At 49.1% G+C, this 24,381-nt stretch overlaps 2 protein-coding genes across 2 annotated transcripts; one reads left to right on the forward strand and one right to left on the reverse strand.

Annotated features, from left to right (window-relative positions):
- The first annotated feature begins 1,795 nt into the window (after positions 1-1,795).
- On the forward strand, positions 1,796-23,573 carry LOC133058468 (SWI/SNF-related matrix-associated actin-dependent regulator of chromatin subfamily E member 1-related-like). Its single transcript, XM_061145169.1, has 8 exons — positions 1,796-1,906; positions 4,752-4,878; positions 8,129-8,187; positions 11,570-11,678; positions 18,205-18,408; positions 19,110-19,201; positions 20,540-20,669; positions 23,516-23,573. The coding sequence occupies exons 1-8, from the start codon at positions 1,862-1,864 to the stop codon at positions 23,518-23,520; spliced, it is 771 nt and encodes a 256-aa protein (XP_061001152.1). The 5' UTR covers positions 1,796-1,861; the 3' UTR covers positions 23,521-23,573.
- Positions 14,239-15,048, reverse strand: LOC133058467 (mitochondrial import receptor subunit TOM20 homolog). Its single transcript, XM_061145168.1, has one exon. The coding sequence runs from the start codon at positions 14,919-14,921 to the stop codon at positions 14,484-14,486; it is 438 nt and encodes a 145-aa protein (XP_061001151.1). The 5' UTR covers positions 14,922-15,048; the 3' UTR covers positions 14,239-14,483.
- Positions 23,574-24,381: the final 808 nt, after the last annotated feature.

Below are 24,381 nucleotides of genomic sequence, written 5' to 3' on the forward strand. Positions count from 1 at the left end.
GCACAGGGATGTTACTAATTTGCCTGAGGTCACATGACAGAGAAGTGGCAGAGCTGAGATAGGAACCTAGGCTGAGCTAGTCAAGCTCAGAGGTTAACGCCCTGCCTCCAATACCAAGGCCTGGCCCCATCCCCACCCCCTCACCTTGAACCTAGTCACCCAAACCTCATGTTGCTTTCTTGTGTGCCCAATCACATGGCCATATGCTTCCTGGTGATTGGGCTTCCCTGTTGGCTCAGATGGTAAAGAATCTGCCTGCAATGTGGAAGACCTGGATTCAATCCCTGCATTGGGAGGATTCCCCAGAGGAGGGCATGGCAACCTACTCCAGTATTCTTGCCTGGAGAATCCCCATGGACAGAGGAGCCTGGTGGACTATGATCCATGGGGTTGAAAGAGTTGGACACGTCTGAGCTACTAAGCACATATGGTCATAACATGATGGGAGGGAACATCCCCGGCTCCTGCACCTGCTGGGGACACCCAGGCAGTGATTGCATTTCTCCAAGCCTCGGTTCCCTCATCTTCAGGGCATGATCATCTCTCCTCTGCAGAGCTGCCAGGAGGTCAGAGGTTACGTGGGGCGAGTGTGGCAAGGACTCTTTAGCATGTTGTCATATTATGGACTGTGATTCAAATAAGGTCAATCATTGTTGACAATCCTGAGGTCTTCCTGTGTATTACTATTTCAGAAAAGGAAAGGAGGCTGGCCTAAAGGCAAGAAAAGGAAACCCCCGAAGGATCTTGCTGTTCCCCGTGCTCCTACGACAGGGTAAGATGGGGAGATCACCTGACCCACTGTTAAGGTAACATTTTGGGCTCTCCACATGGCCTGCGCTATGTGCCGAGCCTGGATGGCCTCTGTCCCTTCTCAGCCTTTATCTGTTGTTCAGGACCCTTGACTGTTACGGGGTCTCACACCACAGGGAGCGAGAGAGGGTTGTTTAGTTCTTTAAGCTGGAATAAGGTTCTGGTACTCAAAGGAGAGCTGGGCTTGAGTCACAGACAGGAAAGTGGGTGACTGTGGGGCCAGTGTGTCTGGTTTCCCTTCCAGGCTTGTGGTACCGGGGGCTCCACGGCCTTGGGTGAGCTAGTGATCCTTCATCAAGGCTTAAAGTGCAACCCCCGAGTGTCCTGAGACCTGTCCCTCATCCCCTGGCATCTTGGGCTGCAGAAAAGAGGCCCAAGGCCAGTCACTTCCCACTGCTCTGAGGGTTACCTGACTCTTCTGGAAACTTGAGTGTTTTTCTCTTTATCCTCAAGGTTCACACGTTTCGAAGGGTGAAGGTCTTTTCTCAGTTTTCCCATGACTACAGTGCACATGGCTTTTGGTCCAAAGACTGGTTTGTCTCACTCCAACACCTGCAGACTTTCTCCCTCTGCCTTGACACAAATCCCTCGTCAGGCGGGTGGGAGAGCTTGTACCTGGAGCATCTGAGCCACACAGTAACCCCATGAACAGGTGATATTATGTCCATAATACAGAGGGGGAAACTGAGGCTCAAGTAGGCTTGAGCGAGTTGCCCACCCAGTCTTCATGCCTTTCCCATGGTGGGGGTGGAATCCCTCTTAAGTCTTCCATCAGTCTCTGGATAAGCCAGCCATTCGAGTAGTTCCCCATCTTCAAATAGCCTCCATTTCACTGGTTAGAATGAAACATGGGCAAACTCATGACTATTGATTTTCATGAAAACCTGAAAGTGGGAGTCGCTGCAGCAGGCCCCGGGGCCTCCCCTCCAGCAGCAGCTCAGCGCTGTTGTGTGTGTCCCATTCCCGGTGCAGTTACGTGATATTCCTGAACGAACAGAGGAGCCAGCTGAGGGCCCAGCACCCCAATCTGCCTTTCCCGGAAATCACGAAGATGCTGGCTGCTCAGTGGGCTCAGCTCCCACAAGAGAAAAAGCAAGTAAGTCTTCTTCTGCATGGAGTGGACAGAGAACTGGGTCTGGCTGTCTGCAGCCTCGATGAGGGGCTGCTCCCCCCGGGCCATCTTTTCATACAGGAGCCAGAGGGAATGTTCCAGAAGGCAGGCACGCAGTGCCTCCCACCTCACCCCTTAAAAGCAATTACTGGTCTCTGCGGCTTTGGCATCCACTGTCTCCCAAACTGTCAGGCAGAATGGTGAATCCATGAAAGATGGCTAAATTGTCCAGTAAGTTTAGGAAATTCTGGAGCAGATCAAGGGAAATAGATTTTTCCCTCTGCAGGGCTTTTTTGGAGCCTTTTGGTATAATTTGATTCACTTCAAATATTTCAGACGAGGTCCATGCTCTCCTGGAATGAGGTGTGGAGGGAGAGATGGAAAACAGCACGCTAGGGCACAAGAATCTCTGCCACCTCTCGTGAAAGGCTTTCTCAAACTAATCCACCAAGGAGCCCCTTATGCACAGAGCTCCTGTTAACCTCCTATGGAAGTATGTTCTGGGGTCACAGAGGAAGCAACACCAAGTTAGAGGATAGAGTCACTTTTATCATGGCATTTATGTCCAATGTCAGCTTCTGCCACCTTGTCCCCACTACATTCCAGTCACCCTGATCAAGCCATGCCTGCTGTGGCGTCACCTCCTACAAGAAGCCCTCCCAAACTCCTTCTAAGTATGTCTGACCCCAAAGCCCATACTTTTCCCAGAACAGCCTGCGGCCTCCAAAGTGTCATTTCTTTGGGTCAAATGCAAAAACTCTAAGATGAGCTTCTTTAACCCCTGCACTTCCAACTTTTTTTGCCATAGAAAACCTTTGGTTCAAATGAACTATTACAGAGAAATCCTAATTTGAGAGCATGGTATCAATTAATACCTCCCTTTGCTACTCAGATCTGCAACCACTCAGGAAGTAGTTCCAGTAGCCAGTCAGACAGTTGGACAAGCCCTGGCCATCACAGTTAGGGCAGGCCTCTGACTCTGGCCAAGAGCAGCCTGGGGCCCTGGCTGTCTGTCTCCATCAGGTCTCAGGGGAGGAGAGAGGAGGTGCTCCACAGAGCATCTCTGGTTCTGGCTCCCAGTTTACCCTTCAACAAGCCCCTCCTCCCAGCTGGAGGGGAGGGTGACCCTGGAGAGGCCAGCAGGATTAAGCTCCCCGCTTACAGAAGGAAACATCAGGAATGGGGAAGAAATGTTCTCTCTACACACCCCTGCTAACATGTAAAAGAAATGAAAGCAAAACCACCGTGGTTAAGTTGGGTGAAGATGGTTAGGGTTAGTCCCCACCTGTCAAGTGGCTTAAGCTGCCAACATTCCAGTCTGAGCAGCTGAGACAAAAATGACAATTGTCTTTGGAATAAGCATGGTGATTACAAAGCATAGGACAGCTCTTATGGGTCAGGGAGGGGCAGAACCTCTGATCCAAGATTTTAGGGAGTCTCTGAGCTACTTGCATGATTTCAGAAATCCTTCCCTCTCTCCTTGCCCCAGCTGCTGTGTCTGGAGCTCCTCCAAGTCGTAGTTTGAAAAGCCCTGCTGCAGCATTGCCAGCTCTCTCCTTGGTAGAGTCAAGTCCCTGCAGGAAGGGACAGAGGCCGTGCACCATGTGCCCGGTGGAAAGGGGCTCCAGAAGCCTGAGGAAAGAGGCCATGCTCAGCTCCATACTTTGTTAGGACCAGTTCAACCTGTGTGTGCTGTCACTTCAGCCGTGCCCAGCTCTTTGCCACCCTATGGACCATAGCCTGCCAGGCTCCTCTGTGTATGGGATTCCCCAGGCAAGAATATTGGAGTGGGTTGCCATGCCCTCCTCGAAGGGATCTTCCTGACCCAGGGATTGAAGTCAAACCTCTTACATCTCCTGCACTGGCAGGTGGGTTCTTTACCACCATGCCACCTGGGAAGCTCCCAGTTCAACACATCAATGCTTTAAGCTTTTTGTTTAACATGATAATTTATTTCAAATTACCAGGTGCATAAAATAAATAGTCACTGTGAATAATAACTACTTGACAAGCATTCTTAGAGTGAATTTTGGCTACACACACACACACCAGTCCCTTGGTTACACCAGTTGGTGCCAGCCTCTGTGGCTGAAGGTGAGTCCAAGTCCCTGCTTTCAAGGAGTTCGTAGTCTAGGGGGCCAGGACCCCCAAAGTGGACACATACAAAACACGGTGAGGAGTGTCTGGGACAGAGGTTTCTACCAGGGCCGGGGGGTGGTATCCAGGAGGCATCTAATCCAATGTGGGGGTGCCTGAGCCAACCTGGGGGCATCAGAGAAAGATTCTCCAGGAGGTGAATGTTCTGTGATAGATCTTGAAGGGTAAGTAAGATTTGGCCAGGGGAAGAAAGCTGAGACGAGTGTTCCAGATGGAGGGAAAACAATAGTAGATGAGGTAGCCTGGGGCTGGATCTGATTCCTCTCTTTATCACCTATTCTCCACCCAGCACCCTGCACAAAGTTAAGCCCTGATGTCTTAAGCACTGCCATAATTGAATAGAAGTGTAAGGTCCCACGGTGGGGGTGGGGGGCCACTGATAGTGCTACCCTCCCCTGCAGTCATCAGACCACACCAGTTTTGGTGAAAGCCACAGGGAGGCAGGTTCTAGTTGATTGGAAGGAAGACCTTCTGTATGGTCTGTGTCATTCGAAAGAGGCGTGAACTTGCTGTTAGGTAGCGAGGTTTCCATCTCTGGAGGTATGCAAGTAGAAGATGAGCAATAGCTTCTTGGTACCATCCTAGAGAGACCAAGGCAAGTTGGACAAGGGGATGCCACCAGCCCCCTCCAGATGAGGGGAGTCTCACAGTATCTCTGTGCTCCTTCTTCCAGAGGTATGTCTGTGAGGCGGATGAGGACAAGCAGCGCTACATCCGCGAGCTGCAGGCCTACCAGAACTCTGAGGCTTACCGAGCCTTCCTGCGGAGGCGGACCAAGCTCAAGGTGCAGGCGCTGTGCGGTGAGTGAGCCTGGCCAGGGTGGGCAGCAGGGGCTGTCTCCCAGGCTTGGGGCTATGAGATGTTCTACCGCAGATGGAGGGTTTGCAGAGCCCTCTGTGTTAGTCCCAGCCTCTGTCAACATTCACATCCTTATGTATTTGGGGTATTAACCCCTTGGGAGATGTACGGTTTGCAGGTGTCTTCTCCCATTTCGTAGCTTGCCTTTTCATTGGAGTGTGCAGCGCAGAAGCCTTTTAGTTTGATATAGTCCTAACTTGTTTATTTTTTGCTTTTGTCGCTGTGCTTTTGGTGTGCTATCCAAAACACCATTGCCAAGACTGGTGTCTAGGAGCTTTTTCCTGATATTTTCTTCTAGGAGCTTTTTTTCAGCTTCAGGTCTTACATTTAAGTCTTTAATCCATTTCAAGTTCATTTTTGTGTGTGGCGGAAGATGTGTCCAGTTTCATTCTTTTGCATGTGGTTATCCAGTTTTCCCAACATCATTTATTGAAGAGATTGTCCTTTCCCCATTGTGTATTGGATTTGCTGAGAGTAGATCATAAGTACCCACTCGGGAAACACAGGTTCGATCCCTGGATCAGGAAGATCCCCTGCAGGAGGAAATGGCAACCCACCCTAGTATTCTTGCCTGGAGAATTCCATGGACAGAGGAGCCTGGTGGGCTACAGCCCATGGGGTCACAAAAGAGACTTAGTGACTAAACAACAAGGTGCTCTCACCACAGATACAGAAAAGAAGACTATGTAAAATGAAGGATGTGTTAATTAACTTGATTGTGGTAAGGTATACTATATCCAGTCATCTGCTTTGAACACTTTAAGTATACACATTTTTTAATTTGCCAATTATACCTGAGCAAAACTGGAGGAGGGGAAGGAGCCATGCCCCCACACAAAGCAGCTGGCATCATCCCTTTGTGGCTCTTTTTTGGGGGGTTTGAGGCACCTTGTACCTAATTACGGAGGAGGCACCCCACTCCCTCCTCCTCCTGGGGAATGTCAGAGTGGTGCTGGGACAGTGATTCCATTTTAATCCTTAGGAGGAGGAAAGGAACCCAGAGTTATGAAACTCAGTAATGCAAAGTGCCCTGGATCACCCCGAGGCCTTTTAAAATGCAGGTTCTGACCCAGCAGGTCTGGAGTCTGCATTTTCAACACACGCCTGATTCAGTCCATGCTGCTGGTGAAGGGACTCAGCCTGGCCCAGCCTGAGTCATGCCTGATGTGCCAGGAAGTAAGACACTTATCATCCCTAAACCAGCGCACGCAAGAAGGGCAACAATGGCGGATAAAGACCTCAAGTCTCCCCTACCCGCCTTGCTGAAGTGTGTCCCATGCGCCCCCTAGAGGCTCCTGGTGGGACTGCGCCCTGTTGACTGGGCCTCGGCTCAGCGAGCGCCGGCCCCACCCCACCCCACCCCTGCACGACTGGCTTTCCTCTCTCCCCTGACCCACTTCCCCTCTCCTCTACCAGCATTTCCTGGGATCACTGTGCAAAAAAAAAAAAAAAAAAATGCTTGCACCAAAATCCTTGTAGTGTGCCTCTGAGGGGTGCAGGCCTAAGGCAGAGACAGGAGCTCCACCCTACTTGTGGCACGTTCCCCACCAAGGGGCCCATGACCTAGAGCAGCACTGGGCGTCCTCACCAAGGCTCATCACTGTCCCTCCTAAGGGTTCTTCCTGCATTCCCCATTCTAGGGGCTGACCGGCATCCCAACAGAACCTCTCAGTTCTCCACTTTGCTGCTTCTCCTTTCCACCTGAGCCTGGCAGAGCACCGTCTCCATAGTGATCAGTTGTGGGCTCAGTGGCCCAAATGCCTGGGGTCAAATTCTGGCTCTGTCACCTTGCCCAAATCATTAAAGCATTCAGGGCCTCAGTTTCCTCATATGGAAAGTGGGGCTGTGATAGGACTTCCCAGGTCCCAGCATCAGGCCTGGTGCTCATTGAGCAAGTTGAACCATAGGAGCTTGGCATCTAGTGAGTTCAGCAAATATTCATGCTTTGTACCCTTTGTTCTGGGGCATGAGCCCCCCACCATAGCTTCATCCAGAGCAGGGATCTGGATAGTAAATGCTTTACCATCCAGATAGTAATATCCAGACTAGATAGTAAATGCTTTACTCTTTATGGGTGCCGTGGTCTCTGTTGCAACCACTGAACTCTATGGTTGTAGCAGGAAAGGAGCCATAGACAATATGTTAACAAATGGGTGAGACTGTGTGCCAATAAAACTTTATTTACAGAAACAAGCCGGGTTGGTCCACAGACAGTTCCACTCTGGTCCATTGTACTTCTTGGGTTTCCACTTAATATTTGTTTCCAGTGAAGCACCTCCAGATAAAAATAATCCTCTAAAAACTACTGGTCTAGCTTGTAATTGGCATTAACAAAGTGGGGTGTTGGAAGGTTGCAAGGGAGTTGTGAAGCCGCTGGTCCTCATGTGCAAAGTTAAGCAGATCATGCCCTGAGACCTCTAGCTAAGGATCCCCAGAGGGCAGTTGTCATTCTCTGTTCATGTATTTCTCCCTAAAAATGCCATTTGTCAGACTTAGCAGAGAACACCTCATCTTGTTCCATTGTTCAGCCATGTTGGTCTCCTATTGCCTTCTTATTTTTGTGGTTATTTGTAGATTGTCATCACATGACTAGTTGCCATGTTACAAGGAAAGGCTACTCCAAGAGAACTTGGTTTTTAAACAAGATGTATTTCTGCCTTATTGCAAACACAGTATATTTTAAAAGTTTACTATATAAAAATTTAATAATTATAATGAATAATTTTTTTAAAAGACCACCTAGATTCTGCCATGCTAATAAAAAATGAATTGTTTATATTTTTCCTTGTTTCTCTCTAATCTTCATTTCGTACCTGGCTAGTTGTTTATTATAAATTGAAATCAGAGGTATCTGGTGTTTCTTCTTGGTTTAGAATAAGGTATTTTAAGACCTCTTTTTAAAAAAAATGTTTACGCATTTTCCATGAGGTTTTCAATTAATTGATTTTTAATTGAAGGATAATTTCTTTACAATTGTATTGGTTTCTGCCATGTATCAACATGAATCAGCCAGAAATTGAGCAACTGAAGTCAAGTACTGATCCTCCAGCAGGAAGCATGGAGACCTCTTAGGATAAGTGTTTTCATCCTCAGAAGGCACCTCTGACCCTTGAATTGATTCTCTCCCAACACGGCTGAGGCCTTTTCTGACACAGGTGCTTTGTAAAATGATGCTGTTTGTTTTTCTATCAGGAACAGGTGTGCCAGGACATGAATTTGAGGGCAAGGGCCTTGACTTCTCGGCAGTTGATGTAAGTACTGGGGGAGTGTGGTTTTAAGCTAATCAGCCTCATTTGGTGTGGGCCCCTGAGAAACAGTGCCTCCCAAAGGAGATCTGAATTCTAATTCCTGGGGTCTGTGAATGTTACCTTATATAGGAAAAACCGGGGAAGTCCTTGAAGTTGTGATTAAGTTAAGGATCTTAAGAGAGGGGCATTATGCAGAGGATGAGAGGGTTAGATAGTGTCACCAACTCAATGGACATGAATTTGAGCAAACTCAGGGAGATAGTGAAGGACAGGGAAGCCTGGCATGGGGTCGCAAAGGGTTGGATATGACTTAGCGACTAAACGACAATTATGTGGTCATAAGTGTCCTTACAAGAGGGAGATGGAGGGAGATTTGACACCAAAGAGGAGGAGGCCATGTGACCACTGGCAGAGATTGGAGTGATGTGGCCCCAAGCTAAAGAAGGTATCAACCACCCCAAGAGGCTGGAAGAGGTAAGAACAGCTTCTCCCAGAACCTCCAGAGGGAACTAGGCCCTGCCCACATCATAATGTTGGACTAGTCAGGTTGATTTCAGACTGCTGGCCTCTGGAACTGTGAGAGTGAACTTCTGTTATTCTAAGCCACTCAGTTGGTGGTACTTGGTTATGGCAGCCCAGGAAACAAAACATCTGGGCACAGGGGTTCAAGCATCACTGGAGTGTGGCTCACACATCAGTCCCTCATGGAGGCCTTTCTTTGACGGTTCCTTGGACAAGTATTTATGAAGCCCAGCTTAGTGGGAGGTGGGGCAGCAGACTCAGGATGCAGAAGTGGGTGAAGCACGGCCCATGACTCCTGTCCAGAGTGAACTGGTAAGTGTGCAACACACAACACTAGGATCTGCTGTGATCGGGATGCGTGCACAACGAGAGGGACCCCGCCTGAGGCTGTCTGGGCCAGTCTCAGGGCAGGTGATTCTCTGAGATGATGCTCATGAAGAGGAAATGGGAAATTTCTGGAGAAAATGCTGGCCAGATGGAAATGAAGCAAAGAGGGCGCTCTAGGCTAGGGAACAGGACGTGCAGAGACCTGGGGATGGGAAGCAGCTCAGGGCATGTGGGGAACCGTGAACAGTTCTGGACGCCTGGAACAGACAAATGTGCGTATAGGGTCAAGGACAGGGTGGTGGGGACCTGGATTGTCAGATGCCCAAGCTAAGATGTAATTCATAGGCGCTTCCCCTTTGAGTTTTAAGTAATGATGAAATGGATATTTAACAAATGAAGAACAAATGAAAGTAAATCTTAAGCGGCCAGACAGATGCATTTATGGGGCTTCCCAGGTAGCGCCATGGCAAAGAACCCGCCTGCCAATGCAGAAGACTCAAGAGATGTGGGTTCCATCCCTGGGTCAGGAAGATCCCCTGGAATAGGAACTGGCAACCCACTCCAGTATTCCTGCCTGGAAAATTCCTTGGACAGGGGAGCCTGGTGGGCTACAGTCCATAGGGTCACAAACAGTCAGACTGAGTGACTAAGCACAGACACACACAAATGAGTTTATATCAAAACTTTCTGGAAGGCTACCCAAGAAGCTTTTGCCTAGAAATGGAATGTTGGATACCTTTGACTTTTTATGCATCCCTTTTCTATTACTTTCAACATGCATTCATAATAACTTTAAACATTGTTTTAAGTATAACATTCTTTATCATTAGATGATGATTTGAGACTCAGAGGGCAAAGGACTTCCTGAGTTAATTGTCCACCTGGAAAGGCCAGCCCCTCTGTGACCCAGGCTGGAGCCGCTATGGCAGGAGCCACGTGAGTGGAGTTTCCCTCCCCCGCCCAGCAGCCCCTCCCCCATCCAGCTACTCCCCCACCAGCCCAACCATCCTCTCCCTGGAGCCCGCACTGGCTCCCAGTGCCTGCCGTGACTTGGCCTCCATCTCCCTGCCAGGCTCACATCACTACCATTTTCCCCACCCACCATGGATGAATGACAGCAGGCACCATGCTGCTCCAGAACCTCATTTTTTTTCCTTACCCACCCTATGACCTTAGTCCAGCACCTGGTAGTCTGAGGCTGGCCTTCCTCATAACCTTATGTAGCTCAAAGCTTGATTATGAGGGGATGTTAAGAGCTGACACTTCAGGCCTTTGCTAGGACCCATCTCTTGTCAGATCTTGGCAAGTTTTTATATCTCGGAATTAATACATGTAATCAAATATGTATACCTCTTTTAAAATTATTTTTCTGTTAAAAATAATACATGTGCCCGGTTTTAAAAATGCAAACAGTGCACAGAGGTTTACAGTACAAGGTGGGTTTCTGCTCAGCCAGAGACCCAGTCCCTCCCTCACCCACCCTGTCCCTGCATCCTCAGGTGTCCACTATGACCAGTTTCTGGTGCATCTTTCAGAAGTGGCCCATGGATAGGCAAGCACCTACAGGTTGGTGCATATGTGTTTTGATAAAAAGACACATCTTTGTCATTTAGTCATTTAGAGTTTGTTCAGGATTGCGAAGTAAACTCTGAACATGTGAAAAACTCAGAATTGGTCGTGGACTCAGATAATACCACTGTCTCACTAATCGATGAACCCAAGGTAGGCAAGATGCATGCAGGGAAGCTGGAAGAAAATTCAAGGAACTGTAGGAACTGCAGACATGCTCTGTTCACTCATGGCTGATGCATCAGCAAGGGATGTTCCGGGTGGTGCTTATATAAGTATACAGGAACAAAGGCGGCACGCGGCCAAGCAATTACATCATGATGTATGTGCACAGTGCTATGGATGATCTCAGCCATTACATAACCATGCAGTCATGGTTTACAGGATGTAGGGTGAGAGGGAAAGGACATAGGGCCAGAGAGCCTGACCACCACTATCGTGGCTAATTGCTAGTGCTCTATAACCGCCAATTCTCAAACACTGCCTGTTGTACCCTCTTTGCCACATTCCTAATATTCTCTCCCCCACCCAGTGACACAGACCTTGGGGTGAATTGAAATTCTCAGCTGTGCTCAGAAAAGCCCCAAACCAGCCGGTGATTTCACAGGTGGAAAAGGGACTAGCTGGACACGGCTGGACCCACCTGAAGCCCATCTGCCATTTTAAGCTAATTTTATGTTCAAACAGGGGGCTTCCCTAGTGACTCAGATAATAAAGAGTCTTCCTGTAGTGTAGGAGACCTGGATTCAATCCTTGAGTTGGGAAGATCCCTTGGGAAGGGATTGGCAACACACTCCAGTATTCTTGCCTGGAGAATCCCATGGACAGAGGAACCTGGCGGGCTACAGGCCACAGGGTCACAAAGAGTCAGACACAACTGAGCGACTAACACTTTAACACTTATGTTCAGAGAAGGCAGGATCCCTGTGCCTCCCCCCTGCTCACCAGGAACTCTCTCTGTCCACAGGGCGATGAGAACAATGACCTGTACTGTCCGACCTGCAGGCAGTTCTTCAGTTCCCTGCATAACAAGAGGGAGCACCTTCTGGGGAAGCAGCACCTGCAGAACCTCACAGGTAACCAGCTCAGCTGTTGTTTAGTCGCTCAGTCGTGTCCGACTCTTTGCCACCCCATGGACTGTAGCCCACCAGGCTCCTCTGTCCATGAGATTGCCCAGACAAGAATACTGGAGTGGGTATCCATTTCTCTGGCCACCTGATGTGAAGAGTTGACTCATTGGAAAAGCCCCTGATGATGGGAAAGATTGAAGGCAGGAGGAGAAGGGGATGACAGAGGATGAGATGGTTGGATGGCATCACCAAATGGATGAACATGAGTTTGAGCAAGCTTTGGGAGTTGGTGATGGACAGCGAAGCCTGGCGTGCTGCTGTCCGTGGGGTCGCAGAATCAGACATGACTGAATGAATGAACTGAACTGAACTGAAGCCGTCTCCTTCTCCAGGGGATCTTCCCAACCCAGGGATCAAACCCACATCTGCGCTGGCAGGTGGATTCTTTACCGCTGAGCCACTAGGGAAGCCCAACCAGCTTAATGCGGCAAGGCAAACCCTGCCTCCATCTATGCTAGGAGTTCACCATCCCACAGCCCAGAGACTCCTTGTCATTTAAATTTAATTTTAAGGCAGGGTCTATTCAAACACTCTTAATGCTAGGTAGGTGTGTGGGAGGGGAGTCGGTCTTCCAAGGAAGCGCAGATAGACTTGCCTCTTAATTGACAAGGGCCCTTCTGCTCTGGCCCCACCCCTCAGGGGCCTTAGAACCTCCTGGAACCCTGCGGCCTCCTTAATGGCTCCCAGACCTTCTGCTGCCGCCCTATGTGGCCTCCAGGCCTGAGCACAGCATCCTCTCTGCCTGGAGCACTCAGCCTGTCCCTGCAAGCCTCGCCTTTCCCCTTGACCTTTGTCTTGTTTAGCTGACCTCTTCCCCAGGAGGCCGCGTCTGCCTACTATACGGGAGATCCAGGTTCAGTCCCTGGGTCAGGAAGATCCCCTGGAGAAGGAAATGGCAACCCACTCCAGTATTCTTGCCTGGAAAATCCCATGGACGGAGGAACCTGGTGGGCTACAGACCATGGGGTCGCAAAGAGTCGGACATGACTGAGCGACTTCACTTTCCCAGGAGGCCAGCCCTGGCCTTGCTGCGCACCTCCTGCCCCTCCCTGGGCCCCTCTCCAGCTTTCTCTCCCTCCCTGATTCCATCATCTCCTATCGGCCTCTTTCATTTGTCCATCTTTGTTATTGTTTGCTGTCTCCCACCAGCATACAAGCCCCTCATGTTCGGGGATTTATTCCCCGTTTTAGTCACTGTATTATCCCCTGGATCTAGAGCCTTGCCTGACACTCATAGCCAGTACTCACTGTGTATCTGTAGAAGCATGAATGAATGAATATGTTCAACAAATAACTCCTGGGTACTTATTCCCTCCTGGCACTGAGCCAGGTGCTAGGGACACAGAAAGAATAAGGCAGAGCTCTGTCCCAAAGAAACTGAAGTATGTGGATTAATACAACATCTTTCCATTAAAACGTCTTGCACTGGAATGAAAGGAGACTCACAGAAGACAGAGACCCTGCAATGATTGGAAATATGTGAAGTCAGAGGTGTGATCTGGACTAGGGAAGATACTCAATCATCATGTCAGGTGCAGAACTAGGGGGTGAATTTTTTCCCACCTATTCTTTTTTTTTTTTTTAAGTACCAAGGATCTTTATTCTTAGGTCTGATATTCAATCTGTGGCTGCAGATAATATGTCACTATTTAGAGAATAAAAGGTCCCATTATCTTCATTCAAGTCTTCAGCCACAAAGTTACACCTTATTCTCATACAAGATAAGGGCTGGTAGGGGATTAAGGAGGTACACTGAGGAGAAAAGCAAAAGGGAACAAACACTTTTACAAGCATATCGTCCCAGTCACCGTGAAGGTTACGTTTCAGGTTAACTTACAAAAGCAGTGACAGAAACATGATTTCAGTGAAAATCAGCACGTTATGCCTTTTAAAAAACCAATTCAGAAATGCTAAGTCAGGCAAGCATGCAAAATTCAGAGTATAAACAATGCAAGGGCTGGCGGCCCAAACAGGTATTTCCCTCAGAAAGAGGGATCTGAAAATGCTGCACAGAACCAAAGGCATCAGAAGCTGAATTAGCAGACCCATTTCCTCAGTTTATATATGAGGCAAGTGGGCAGACATTAACTGGTAAAGCTTACTCAGCCAGATTAAGAATGTACAGACGTCTAATTCCTGGTGCTATCTGCAACTACATGTATCTAAAATACGAGATAAATATCCAGAACACATCAAACCCACTGATTTAAAGAAAACATTTCAAGGGTGGGGGTGAAGTTGTTATTATAGCATAGCAGCACATTACACATATTTAAGAGATTAAATGGAAAGAAATAATCTCTTATTTTAATGCTCAGTTTTGATCAACACAAGTTTCCAGCCAACTTTCTGATGTAGAGCAAAACAAGTATATTCTTCAGTTTTCTTCTACACTTTTTTGGGCCTATCTTTCAAAACCGAGCACTGGGTGGGTATTTTTAATGTAAGTAATGGGATGTTATATGTACATTCTAATTACACATTTTAGGAATAAACAAAATGCATATTTCAGTAATTCATAGTGTATTTATAAAATGAAAAGCTCTCTATCAAAATACACTTTTCACTGGGAAAAATAAATAAAACAGACAAATGGATCTACACAAAGTAAAAATTAACTTTGGTAGACTTCACTGTGGAGGACAGTCCATAACAAGCTCATCTGCCCTTACTCCCCCAGAGCCGATCATCTTCCGAGTTAAGATTTTAAAAATATGTTTTAATTGATATCATTATGTTGATATTTGTTTCTTATTCCACATCATCTTCAGCCAAGCTCTGAGCACTTACAATTCTCTGACTAATTGTTGGGAGCTTAGTCAGAAGCATCTGGAACACTGGTGGTGGAAGAGTTTGTTGCAACACTTGCAGTAACTGCTGTGGCTGTCCACACACAGCAATTGCATTTGTCAGATGGTCCACACCCTTCTCATATTCACCTTGAGCTAATAATTCTTCACCAAGCTGTATTTCTTCTAGAAAGAATTTCTGAACGGCTTCAGCATCTTTAAGGTCAGGTAACTTGGAAAGCCCAGCTCTCTCCTTGGCAAGCTTTTGTTTCTTTCTTCGTTCTCGCAGCCTGTTCTTGAAGTTGGGGTCACTCCGTCTCTTGCGGTCGAAATAAATGCAGTAACCGATGAAAAGGGCCCCGCACACGCCGGCGGCGATGGCGCTGTTCCGGCCCACCATCGTCTCTCCACCCAAGAGCCGGGTCGGCTGCGGCGGGGCCCGCAAATAAGCCGTTGACCGCAAAGCCTCTGATCCGAGTGCGCGGCTCAGCCCCGACGCCCGCCGCGAGGGACGCGGAAAGGCGGAACATGCGTCACTTCCGGCCCCTGTCGCCGAGGCCCCCCCCCACCTATTCTTTACTGTTGTTAAAACAGAAATAGACCTGATTTAAGCCTCTTTTCTGCACCCTGCTTGCTGAGTGGCCTGGGGCCAATCACTTAACCTCTCTCTGCTTCCACCACTGCATCTGTAACATAAGGATGAACTGCTCGCTTCACAGGACTCTTCCGAGGATGGACATCAGAGCCTGTGCCCACTTGGTGCCCCTGAGATGCCACCTCCCCTAGGAAGGTTGTTCCTGGTCCCAAACTTGGGGGAAAGGGGTGCTCCTGAGCCTCCAGCATGTACCCTTTGGTTAGAAATTATCTTCCTCTTCTCCTGTTCCATCACCGTGTACACACGTGTGCACATGCATGCAGAGACACAAGACAAGCTTACACACAGACATGCTGACACACACAGACACACCCACATAGACACACACACACATGTCTACTGTCCTGGAAGGAGGGAGCCATGTGGTTTAGGACATATCTCTTGCTCATAGTAGATTCTTGATAGACATTTGATGAAGGAATGCACAGATCTACAGGAGGCTGATCTTCATCTGGGGTTTGTAAGGCAATAAACTATCTTCAGTAATGTCTTGTTGAAGGTGAATAATGGCAGTGAAGGTGAAAATGCATCTCATTACTTATAATTGAGTATAATGCGTGAGCTCAGATACCTAGAGTTATACCATGTAAATTACCCGCTGGAGAGGATTACGGCTCATTTCAAAATCTATAAAATCATGTGCTGGGAGATGTGAGGCTGTAGATACATGTGGCTGTGATTCCATGTAACTCTCCGAGGACCTCTAAAGTTATTTAAAGGGAAACAGACATGGGCACACCTTGCTTAGAGTTCCCTTTAAACAGCCTGCAAGTTTTATGTTAACAGTCAAGCTCTCGAGAGCGTTTCCACGTCTGCCCTTAACTGCTGTGATATTGCTGGAAATCAGGGTCTCGGGCAGCTGCACTGTCTGAGTCTCTGGGTCTCTGAGTCTCAGTGCTGATGGGAGGGGGCATTAGCCATCAGTCCCTTTGGAGCTGAATCTCACGTGGTTCACGGTGCCCTTCAAGGCGAGTGTAAGCCCAGGAATCGCCTGCTCCAGCCCTAGAAGAGGCTGTCTCCTCCCCAGCTCTCTCTTTCCTCTCACCAAAACCAGGGTGTGGCACAGATGGGAAGCCAGGGCCCAGAGCTCATTGTTTTAACCGTGTTACTGGGATCTAATTCACACACCATAAAACGCACCCACTGAGAGTGGTTTCCCACATATTCCCAGATATGTGCAACCACTTTAGAACATTTCCATCAGCCCAGACAGCACCGTACCGTTAGCAGTCACGCCCCATTTCTGGGCAACCACTAGGGTGCCTTATGCCTCCACAGGGGGCTCTGGGGGTTTAATTCTTGCTGTCTCCTTTCTGTGATGACAGTAGGCATCCCTGCCTTTGTGATATCTTAGGTGGGCAGAGCCCTGTCACCACGAATGACCTGAGTTTGCAACCCTCCTCTGCCACTTAGTGCCTTTATCACCTTGGTTGAATTTTCTACCCACTGCCTTGTCTTTTTCAAGTGCAAAATTTGGAATAATGATAATACTACTGACCTCAAGGGGCTGCTGTAAGGAAACAAGATAATTCTGTGATGCTCGGCACACTCTGGGGTCTACTATTATTATTATGAGCTTGGGGGCTGTAGCGGATAAGCGGACCAGTTCCCTACCCCACTTACCTCCCAGGAATCTCACACTGCTAATGGTCCCCAGAGCTCTGTTCTCTGCAGTCTCCTAGTCTCTCCCCTCAAGCTGCCCTTCTCTAGGCATGGTTTTCCCCCCTCTGTGCACCTGGTCTCCCTCCTGTTCACCCTCCAAAGTCCTAACAAAAAGGTGAATAATAGCAAGTTTTGGAGAAGACGGGGAGGAATTGTAGCCCTGATTCACTGCCAGTGGGAATGTCAAGTGGGGCAGCCACTTTGGAATGTAGTCTGATAGTTCCTCAAAAGGTTAAGCATAAAGTTACTATTGAGTTGGCGAAAAAGTTTGTTCAGTTTTTTCCATAAGATGTTACTGAAAAACCCGAATGAACTTTTGGCCCACCCAATATAGGATCCAGCAATTCCACTCCTAGGTATGTACCTAAGAGAGCTGAAAATGTATGTTCACACAACACTATGGATGTGCGTAACAACATTGTTCATAGTAGCCCCAAGGTGGAAGCAATCCAAACATCCATCAACTGATGAATGAATAAACAAAATGTGGTCCTTCCGTGCAGTGGAATATTATTCTGCCATGAAAAGGAGTGAGGTACTGATTTGTGCTGTAACATAGATGATCCTTGAAAACATGGTAAGTTAAAAATCCAGTCACAAAGGACCACATATTGTAGGATTTCCTGTATATGAAATGTCCAGAATATGGAAATTTGTAGAGACAGAAAGCAGACAAATGGCTGCCTAGGGTTGGGGCTTCCCAGGTGATGCTAGTGGTAAAGAACCTGCCTGTCTAATGAAGGAGACATTAGAGGTACGGATTCAATTCCTGGGTTGGGAAGATCCCCTAGAGGAAGGCATGGCAACCCACTCCAGTATTCTTGCCTGGAAAATTCCATGGACAGAGGAGCCTGGCAGGCTACAGTCCATGGGGTCACAAAGTCAGACATGACTGAAGTGACTTAGCACATATGCACAGGGTTGAGGGAGTGGTGGGGGATGGGAGGTAATGGCTGAAAGGAACCAAGATTTTCTTGGGGTGGTGATGAATATATTCTAAAAATGATTGTTGTGGTGATTGCACGTATATACTAAATATACTAAATATTTTAGAGTATACTAAAAACCATTGAATTATACCCTTTTAATGGGTAAATTGTATGGTATGTGAATTAGATCTCAAAATTGTTTGGAAAAAAGATACCGGTCTCAGCCAAGGACCCCCTCCTCCAGGAAGTCTGCCCGCTGGCCTCCACTCAGCACCAGTCCCAGTGCATTCTTCTTTTACATCTGGGGACCTGGCACAGGGAGGGGGGCTTGGGACGGAGGGGCTTGCCCGCATCTGAAGAGAGGGCCAGGTCCAGAAGAGCCACTCATCTTGTGCTCAGGGGCTGACCTTTGACATGGGGTTTCTTTGCTTTTTTAGGGGAATTTGAAAAAGACTCTGCTGAGTGCTTGAAGCATCTGGAGCTTTTGGAGGGAGAGGAAGGTCAGAATTTGAACAAAGGGGACCCAGAGGAGGAAGCCGAGTATCCTGACCCGCTTCTTCTCGGAGGCCTGATTCCAGAGAAGGGTTTTGCTTCATTTGACTTGTGTTTCTTGCAAGAGTTCATTTTTAAGCTTATGCAAAGTGAGTAGTCAAGTTCCACCACTCGCTAGTAACTTTGGTGACTGAGGGTTTTATAATCGTAGGAAGAATAGCCTACCTAATAGGTTATATTATAATATTAAGTGGGAAAAATAAAAGGTTGGTATTAACATTAGGAGAATAGCAATAAATAAAGATAATCAGATGGGAAATAACTGAGGGCTTCCAATAAGCCAGGTACAAGTCAGAAGTTTATAATAACTACCTTTTAATTGTCATAAAGGTACTGTGAGGTCGGTTATAGTATCACCTCATTTTAAAGATAAGAAAAGTGTGCACAGAGAGGTTGAGTAACTTGCGCGTGGTTGCACAGATAGTGAGCTGAGATTTAAATCCAAGTCCTTGGGTTTCAAGACCCATGTTCTTCATAACTTCCTTATGATCTCAACTATATAAATCTACACATGCATGAATCCATGCAAATGTTAGCTGTGGTTATCTCTGGCAGGCAAGAGGAGGGTGTTTTTCTTTATTCCTTTTTGTATTTGCCACATTTCCTCCAATGGATAGATGTCCTTTCCGTTATCAAGGGACAAAGTTAACTCTATTTAAAAGGGTTTTGAGGTCACCTGCACATATTAGGGTCCCAAATGTTGCCCATGTGAGGTGTGGTTCAAAGAAAAGGGGAAGTTTTGGGTGGAAAGGAACAGATAAAGTTGGTCTTCTCTCCGCCTTCCTCCCAGTCAGAGAATCTGAGCTCAGAGAGCTGAGGAAGACTCTAGAAAGAGGGCAAGCGGAGCAGGAGGCCCTGCAGAGGCAGCTGCTGGAGTTCCAGGTGAGGCGCTCCGGAGGGAAGCAGCCAGTCCCCATCTCTGTAGCCCGCTGCTCAGCTCAGGGCCCGGCCTGGTGGGCCAGGAAGCTGGAGAGGAAGACCACGTGGTCCAATTAAAAGAACACATCGAAAGCCACGGTGCCGCTTCCCTCCGCACGGTTCCTGCTAGAGCACACTTGTTGCATATTTTTGTAAAATATGGAGTGTCTGTCTGTAACATACAGAGTATTTCCGAGGGGCAGAAATCGTGCCGTGGGCCTTCTTGTGCTGCCTGCTGGCTTCACTCACGGCTCCGAGGCCATCCACGCTGCCCCGTGGCATCTGGCCTGCTATTTCTGCATGTCCCTGGCCCGCTGCCCATGTTGGGCCCCCTGGTTTGCCACACTCCTTTGAGTGTAGTTATTAAAGAACAGTGAGTGTTTAAAACAAAAAAATAAAAGGGAACACCCCAGTTATTGTGCGATGGCCCACCTGACACAGGTCCCTGGCTGTCAGCCCAGCCAGGGCCCCTGGCTCAGCAGCCTGGCCGGTGGGGAGGGTGTGAACGGTGGGGCTGGGAGGGGGTGTCCCTTACGGTCTGGGCCCTTCTTAGCAGAGCGGCTCGCTGAGCTCCCAGCCCACGTCTTAGAGGAGGACAACCACGTCTACCTTGCCAGGGATGTTGAGAGGGGCTGAGGGCCTGGCTCACAGTCACACTTGATCTGCAAATCCTGCCCTTGCCCTGGGGCTGCCCCATCCCGGGGCATCCTGGCTGGGGACCCTGCAGATGGGAGCCAGAGAAGGACCAACTCGGAAATCAGGCCCAGCTGTGGGTCTGGGCTCCTTTCCCTGGCCGTGGGGCTGGGGCAGCTCCCTGACCCTCAGGGAGCTCACTCTCCAGGCCTACTTATATAACAGGAGGCAGGGACACCACCTGGGCAGGAGGGCAGGTGAGATACTGAGAGACATGAAGAGTCCAGCCCCAAGTAGTATTTTTAACAAGGGGGTGGTGCTCTGTCAGTGGGACAGCTGTTTATTCCTTGGACTCAGGGAGGGGAGATTGACTATGTTTATGGCTTCTGTGTGTGCCCTACAAGAGCAGCTGCAAGACCCTTTTTGTCTAATTGTTTGCTTATTTGATTACTTATTCACTTGGTGCCTATTTATTTACATGTGGACTTATTTCCTTATAATTATGTACTTATTTATTGGTTCATTTATTTACTTCCTCACTTAGATACATAGTTATGTACTTATTTATTCACTTGCTTATTTACTCATTCATTCAGCTACTCATTCATTTGTTCATTCCGTTGGAAAGTTTTGGGGCTAGCCATACGAACACCTTGGTGTTCCTTTCAGAACCAACAGCAGCGGCTAGAGGTGGAGCTGGCCGGCCTGAAGACCTATGGGGTCGTCCTGGAGAAGGAGTTTGAGAACCTGAACACGGCCATCATGCTGTCCCACTTCGGCCTGCGAGTAATGGACACGGGTGAGCCTGCCATCCGGGGCAGACCCTCTCCCCCTCCTCTGGCCTCACACATGCTTCCTCCAGGTCCTCACTGGTCCGTGAAACTGAAGCCCAGACATTCCTGTCCGTTCACTTAGTCATGCCTGCACTCCTCATTTCTTCACTTAGCCTACGTCTTGCATGGCCAGCATATCCAGTCTTGGTGATGAATGGTGATACTGTCATCCTAAGTCCAGTACCCACTGGGGGTCAGCCCCTGATCTGGGTGCTTCCAGGGGATGAAAATATGGAGAAGCCCCTGGCCTCCAGCTCTAACTGCCTGGACAGACCCTCAGTCACTAGACTGTTGGGGTGCAATGTGTCCCAGAGGAGAGCTGCCCCCCATGGACAAGATGCCGTGGGCACTCAGGGGCGAGGCAGTTCCCTATCTGTGGAAGGTGGGCTTCTAGAAGGACTTGACAGGGGGAGGACCCAAGAGGACAGTCCCAAACTCCTGAGACAAAGAAGGGCCCAGAGGTCCACCTGGTGGGGAGAGGTGAGGGAGGGCACAGAGAGTGTTCATGGCTGTGTCTCATGCAGGCCTGGTGCCTACACCCTTCTCTGAAGAAAATGCCATGAGTACCACTTCATTATAAATATCTAAACATGACTGTTTGGAGGAACATAAAATGTGAACATCCCTCTTCACTCCCCACAACTCTGCCCAATCCCTTCCCTAGAAGTTTTTACTGTTCACATCTTGCCATTTTGTTTATGAATGAGGTGGTGGTGAGTGATATGTCCTAAGTCACTTCAGTCGTGTCCAGCTCTGCAACCCCATGGACTGTAGCCCGCCAGGCTCGTATGTCCATGGGGTTCTCCAGGCAAGAATACTGGAGTGGGTTGCCATGCCCTCCTCCAGGAGATCTTCCGGACCCAGGGATTGAACCCACATGTCTTATGTCTCCTGCATTGGCAAGCGGGTTCTTTACCACTAGCACCACCTGGGAAACCCAAGGTGGTGGTAAAAGTCATTAACAAGGGGGAACTTCTCGGGACATGGCTGCCATGTTGCTCTAATGAGGCAAGGGGAAGGGGGCAGTTCCAAGGCACTTAGGGGCCCTAGGACAGTGGCTGTGTACCAGTCAGTCTGGCAGATTTCAATACTTTCAGACCTGGTACCACCTCACTGGTGCACTACTGGCAACCACCAGCCGGGTGCCAGCGAGAAACAGCTGGACTTGTTCATTGTCAGCTTATCTGTTTCTTACGAATGGGACGGCACCCCAGTCCCCTGCTAATTCACGCTGAGGTGGGGGACCCCTGGGGTTTCACCATCACGGAGAAGCAGTGACTCCAGAACACACCACATCAGGTACAAGGTGTAGCATCCCCGCTCCATAAATAGCTAAGCCTCAAGGCCAAGGGCCCTGGCAATGAGAGGGATGGAGCAGGTCCTGCTGCTTCAGGAGCTTGGAGGCCCCTCCCCTTCTTCCTTCCGTTCTCCTCTCCTCCCCATCCTTGCTTGAGAGCATTTGCCCAGCCTGCAGAGTCGGACACCACTGAACAACAACAACATCAAAATCCCCGTGGAATCAGGCCAGGGCAGATGCTCTCAAGCAAGGATGGGGAAGAAAGGGGGAGGGAAGGAAGAAGAGAAGGTGCACAGCCACTGTCCAAGGGCGCCTCACTGCCTAGGACCTGCCTCACTCTTCTCACCCCAATCCAGCAACCTGGCAGCCCTGTCCCAAGAATCAATTAGACAAGTGAGATTTAGGGAGGGAGAGGTGCCAGGTGGTGAGTGCTCCTAAGAGAGAAGGGTTACCCAGGCTCAGGTTCCAGCTGGATGCGGGAAGCAGGTGGGAGGCGTGTTCTCACAGTCTTGACAAGCCCATGGGCCCCTACTCTTTCTCCCGCCCTGTGGCCTCTTCCTCACCTTGTGAATCGGATCCTCTTACTGCAGTCGTGACACCGGCAACTCTGGGGAACAGACGAAAGATGCTGCGGGGGTTGGTTAATGTCGAGGTGTGTGTTCACATGGGTGTCCTTCCCAGGGAAGGCATGATGGAAGGCATGGCATGTGGTGCCTGTGTAATGTGTATACAGGATACAGTATAACATGAAAGAAGGTCAGCTTTCAGACAGCGTTTCTTGATCATTGGCTCCAAATTTGTCAATTCAGCTGGCGTCAGGTAATGTCCAGGAAGCAGTTTTGAATGTTCAGCTGCTTCTCTGCTCCTACAGTTGGGTACTCTACTTCCTGAAGTTCCCCTCAACCCACTCAGTATTCACTCCATCCTGGGATGTCCTTTGAGCCCAGGGCTCAGTGCTGGGAAGCCAGAAATTCAAGGAGATGTTTTACAATCTCATGGAATTCTGGGTCTCAGAGGGTGACACTGGGGAGTAAATCAGGGCTCATGGTGTGACCTGCTTCCCAGGTGGCCCTGTGGGAAAGAATCCGCCTGCCAGTACAGGAGACATGGGGGATAGGGGTTTGATCCCTGGGTCAGGATGATCCCCTGGAGAAGGAAGTGGCAACACACTCCAGTGGATTCTTGCTCGGAAAATTCCATGGACAGAGGAGCCTGGCGGGCTAAGTCCACGGGTTCACAAAGAGTTGGACACGACTAAGCACGCATGCAGCATGATGTGACTCAGCCATCCTATCTGAGCCTGAGCTGTGTGCGTGGGGTACCAGGCAGGCCCTCCTCTCAGGGCCCCCTCTTCCAGGACCCTGTCCCACTTCTCCATCCAGGACACAGTTGTCTCTCCAGGAGCATCTGAGATAAGCAGAACAGACATGGATTGGGCTCCATCTGAAGAGGCCCTTGGGCTCCACAGCTTTTTCCTGGTAGTAAACTGTCTTCTCTCCCTTCCCAACTCTGCAGCATAAAGCAGTGCCCACCTTTCACCAGTGGGGACCCCAGGATGCATCCCGGGCGCACAGAGGTTAGCTTCCAAAGAGCCATCTCCCTCGGTGGAAGAAGAGTGGAGGATCCTGGGCCCTGAGGATGGGACAGCAAGGATGAGTCAGGAGAGCTGTCTACTCTATTGACCCAGAAGAAAATAAATCATGCACGTGTGTGTGTCTGCACAACAGACTCAGTCTGTCTTTTTGTCTTGGGCTTGGCAGTGTCTGCCCTGTAAGTACTGCTCCCAAGAACTGTAAGTTGAGCAGCTTTGATCTGGGAAGATGTGGTGGAGTATGTGTGCCTCTGCAAGCACAGAAAGTGAGTACCACACACACCTGCTCTCGGAGCCCTCGTGCCGAGCATCCCTGAGCCTATACCCACCCCTCCCTCTCATGGTGAGTCTCCGTGGTATATGTACACTTTGGTTTCCTCTACTGAATTATAAGGACACTAGCGCTGCCCATCAACCACAAGGGGTGGGGTGAAGATGAAGTAATACAGCCAGACCCCAGAAGCTGACCTGCAGGCAAGCAGGTTGTTTGGGAGGTAATGCCAGGTAGAGGAGTGGGGAAGTGAAACAGGGAGGGGAGGACAGACTTGAGGGGGCACATTGTCCAAGCAAGATACTGTGGCTGAGCCCCCGGGGAAATTCTGGGAGCCAGGGTGGGACACACCCCTGAGAGCATCCCACTCAGTGGCCTGGGAAATGGGGTAGTTATCCACCAACTCCCCTCAGACTCGCTAGAGGATGACTTCTGGGAGGGGTTAATTCCTTTTCCTTCCTGCCTGCTATGCAGATGACATGGGGAACACAGGAGACCAGAAGAGCCTAGGGCAGGGAA

This window comes from Dama dama, chromosome 6, assembly GCF_033118175.1.
Source record: "Dama dama isolate Ldn47 chromosome 6, ASM3311817v1, whole genome shotgun sequence".
NCBI lineage: Eukaryota > Metazoa > Chordata > Mammalia > Artiodactyla > Cervidae > Dama > Dama dama.

Coding starts and splice junctions, on each gene's coding strand:
- LOC133058468 (XM_061145169.1), top strand. CDS start 1,862: ATGCTGGCTGCTCAGTGGGCTCAGCTCCCACAAGAGAAAAAGCAA. Junction 1,907..4,751: donor TCCCACAAGAGAAAAAGCAA/GTAAGTCTTCTT, acceptor TCCTTCTTCCAG/AGGTATGTCTGTGAGGCGGA. Junction 19,202..20,539: donor GGCAGCTGCTGGAGTTCCAG/GTGAGGCGCTCC, acceptor TGTTCCTTTCAG/AACCAACAGCAGCGGCTAGA.
- LOC133058467 (XM_061145168.1), bottom strand. CDS start 14,921: ATGGTGGGCCGGAACAGCGCCATCGCCGCCGGCGTGTGCGGGGCCCTT.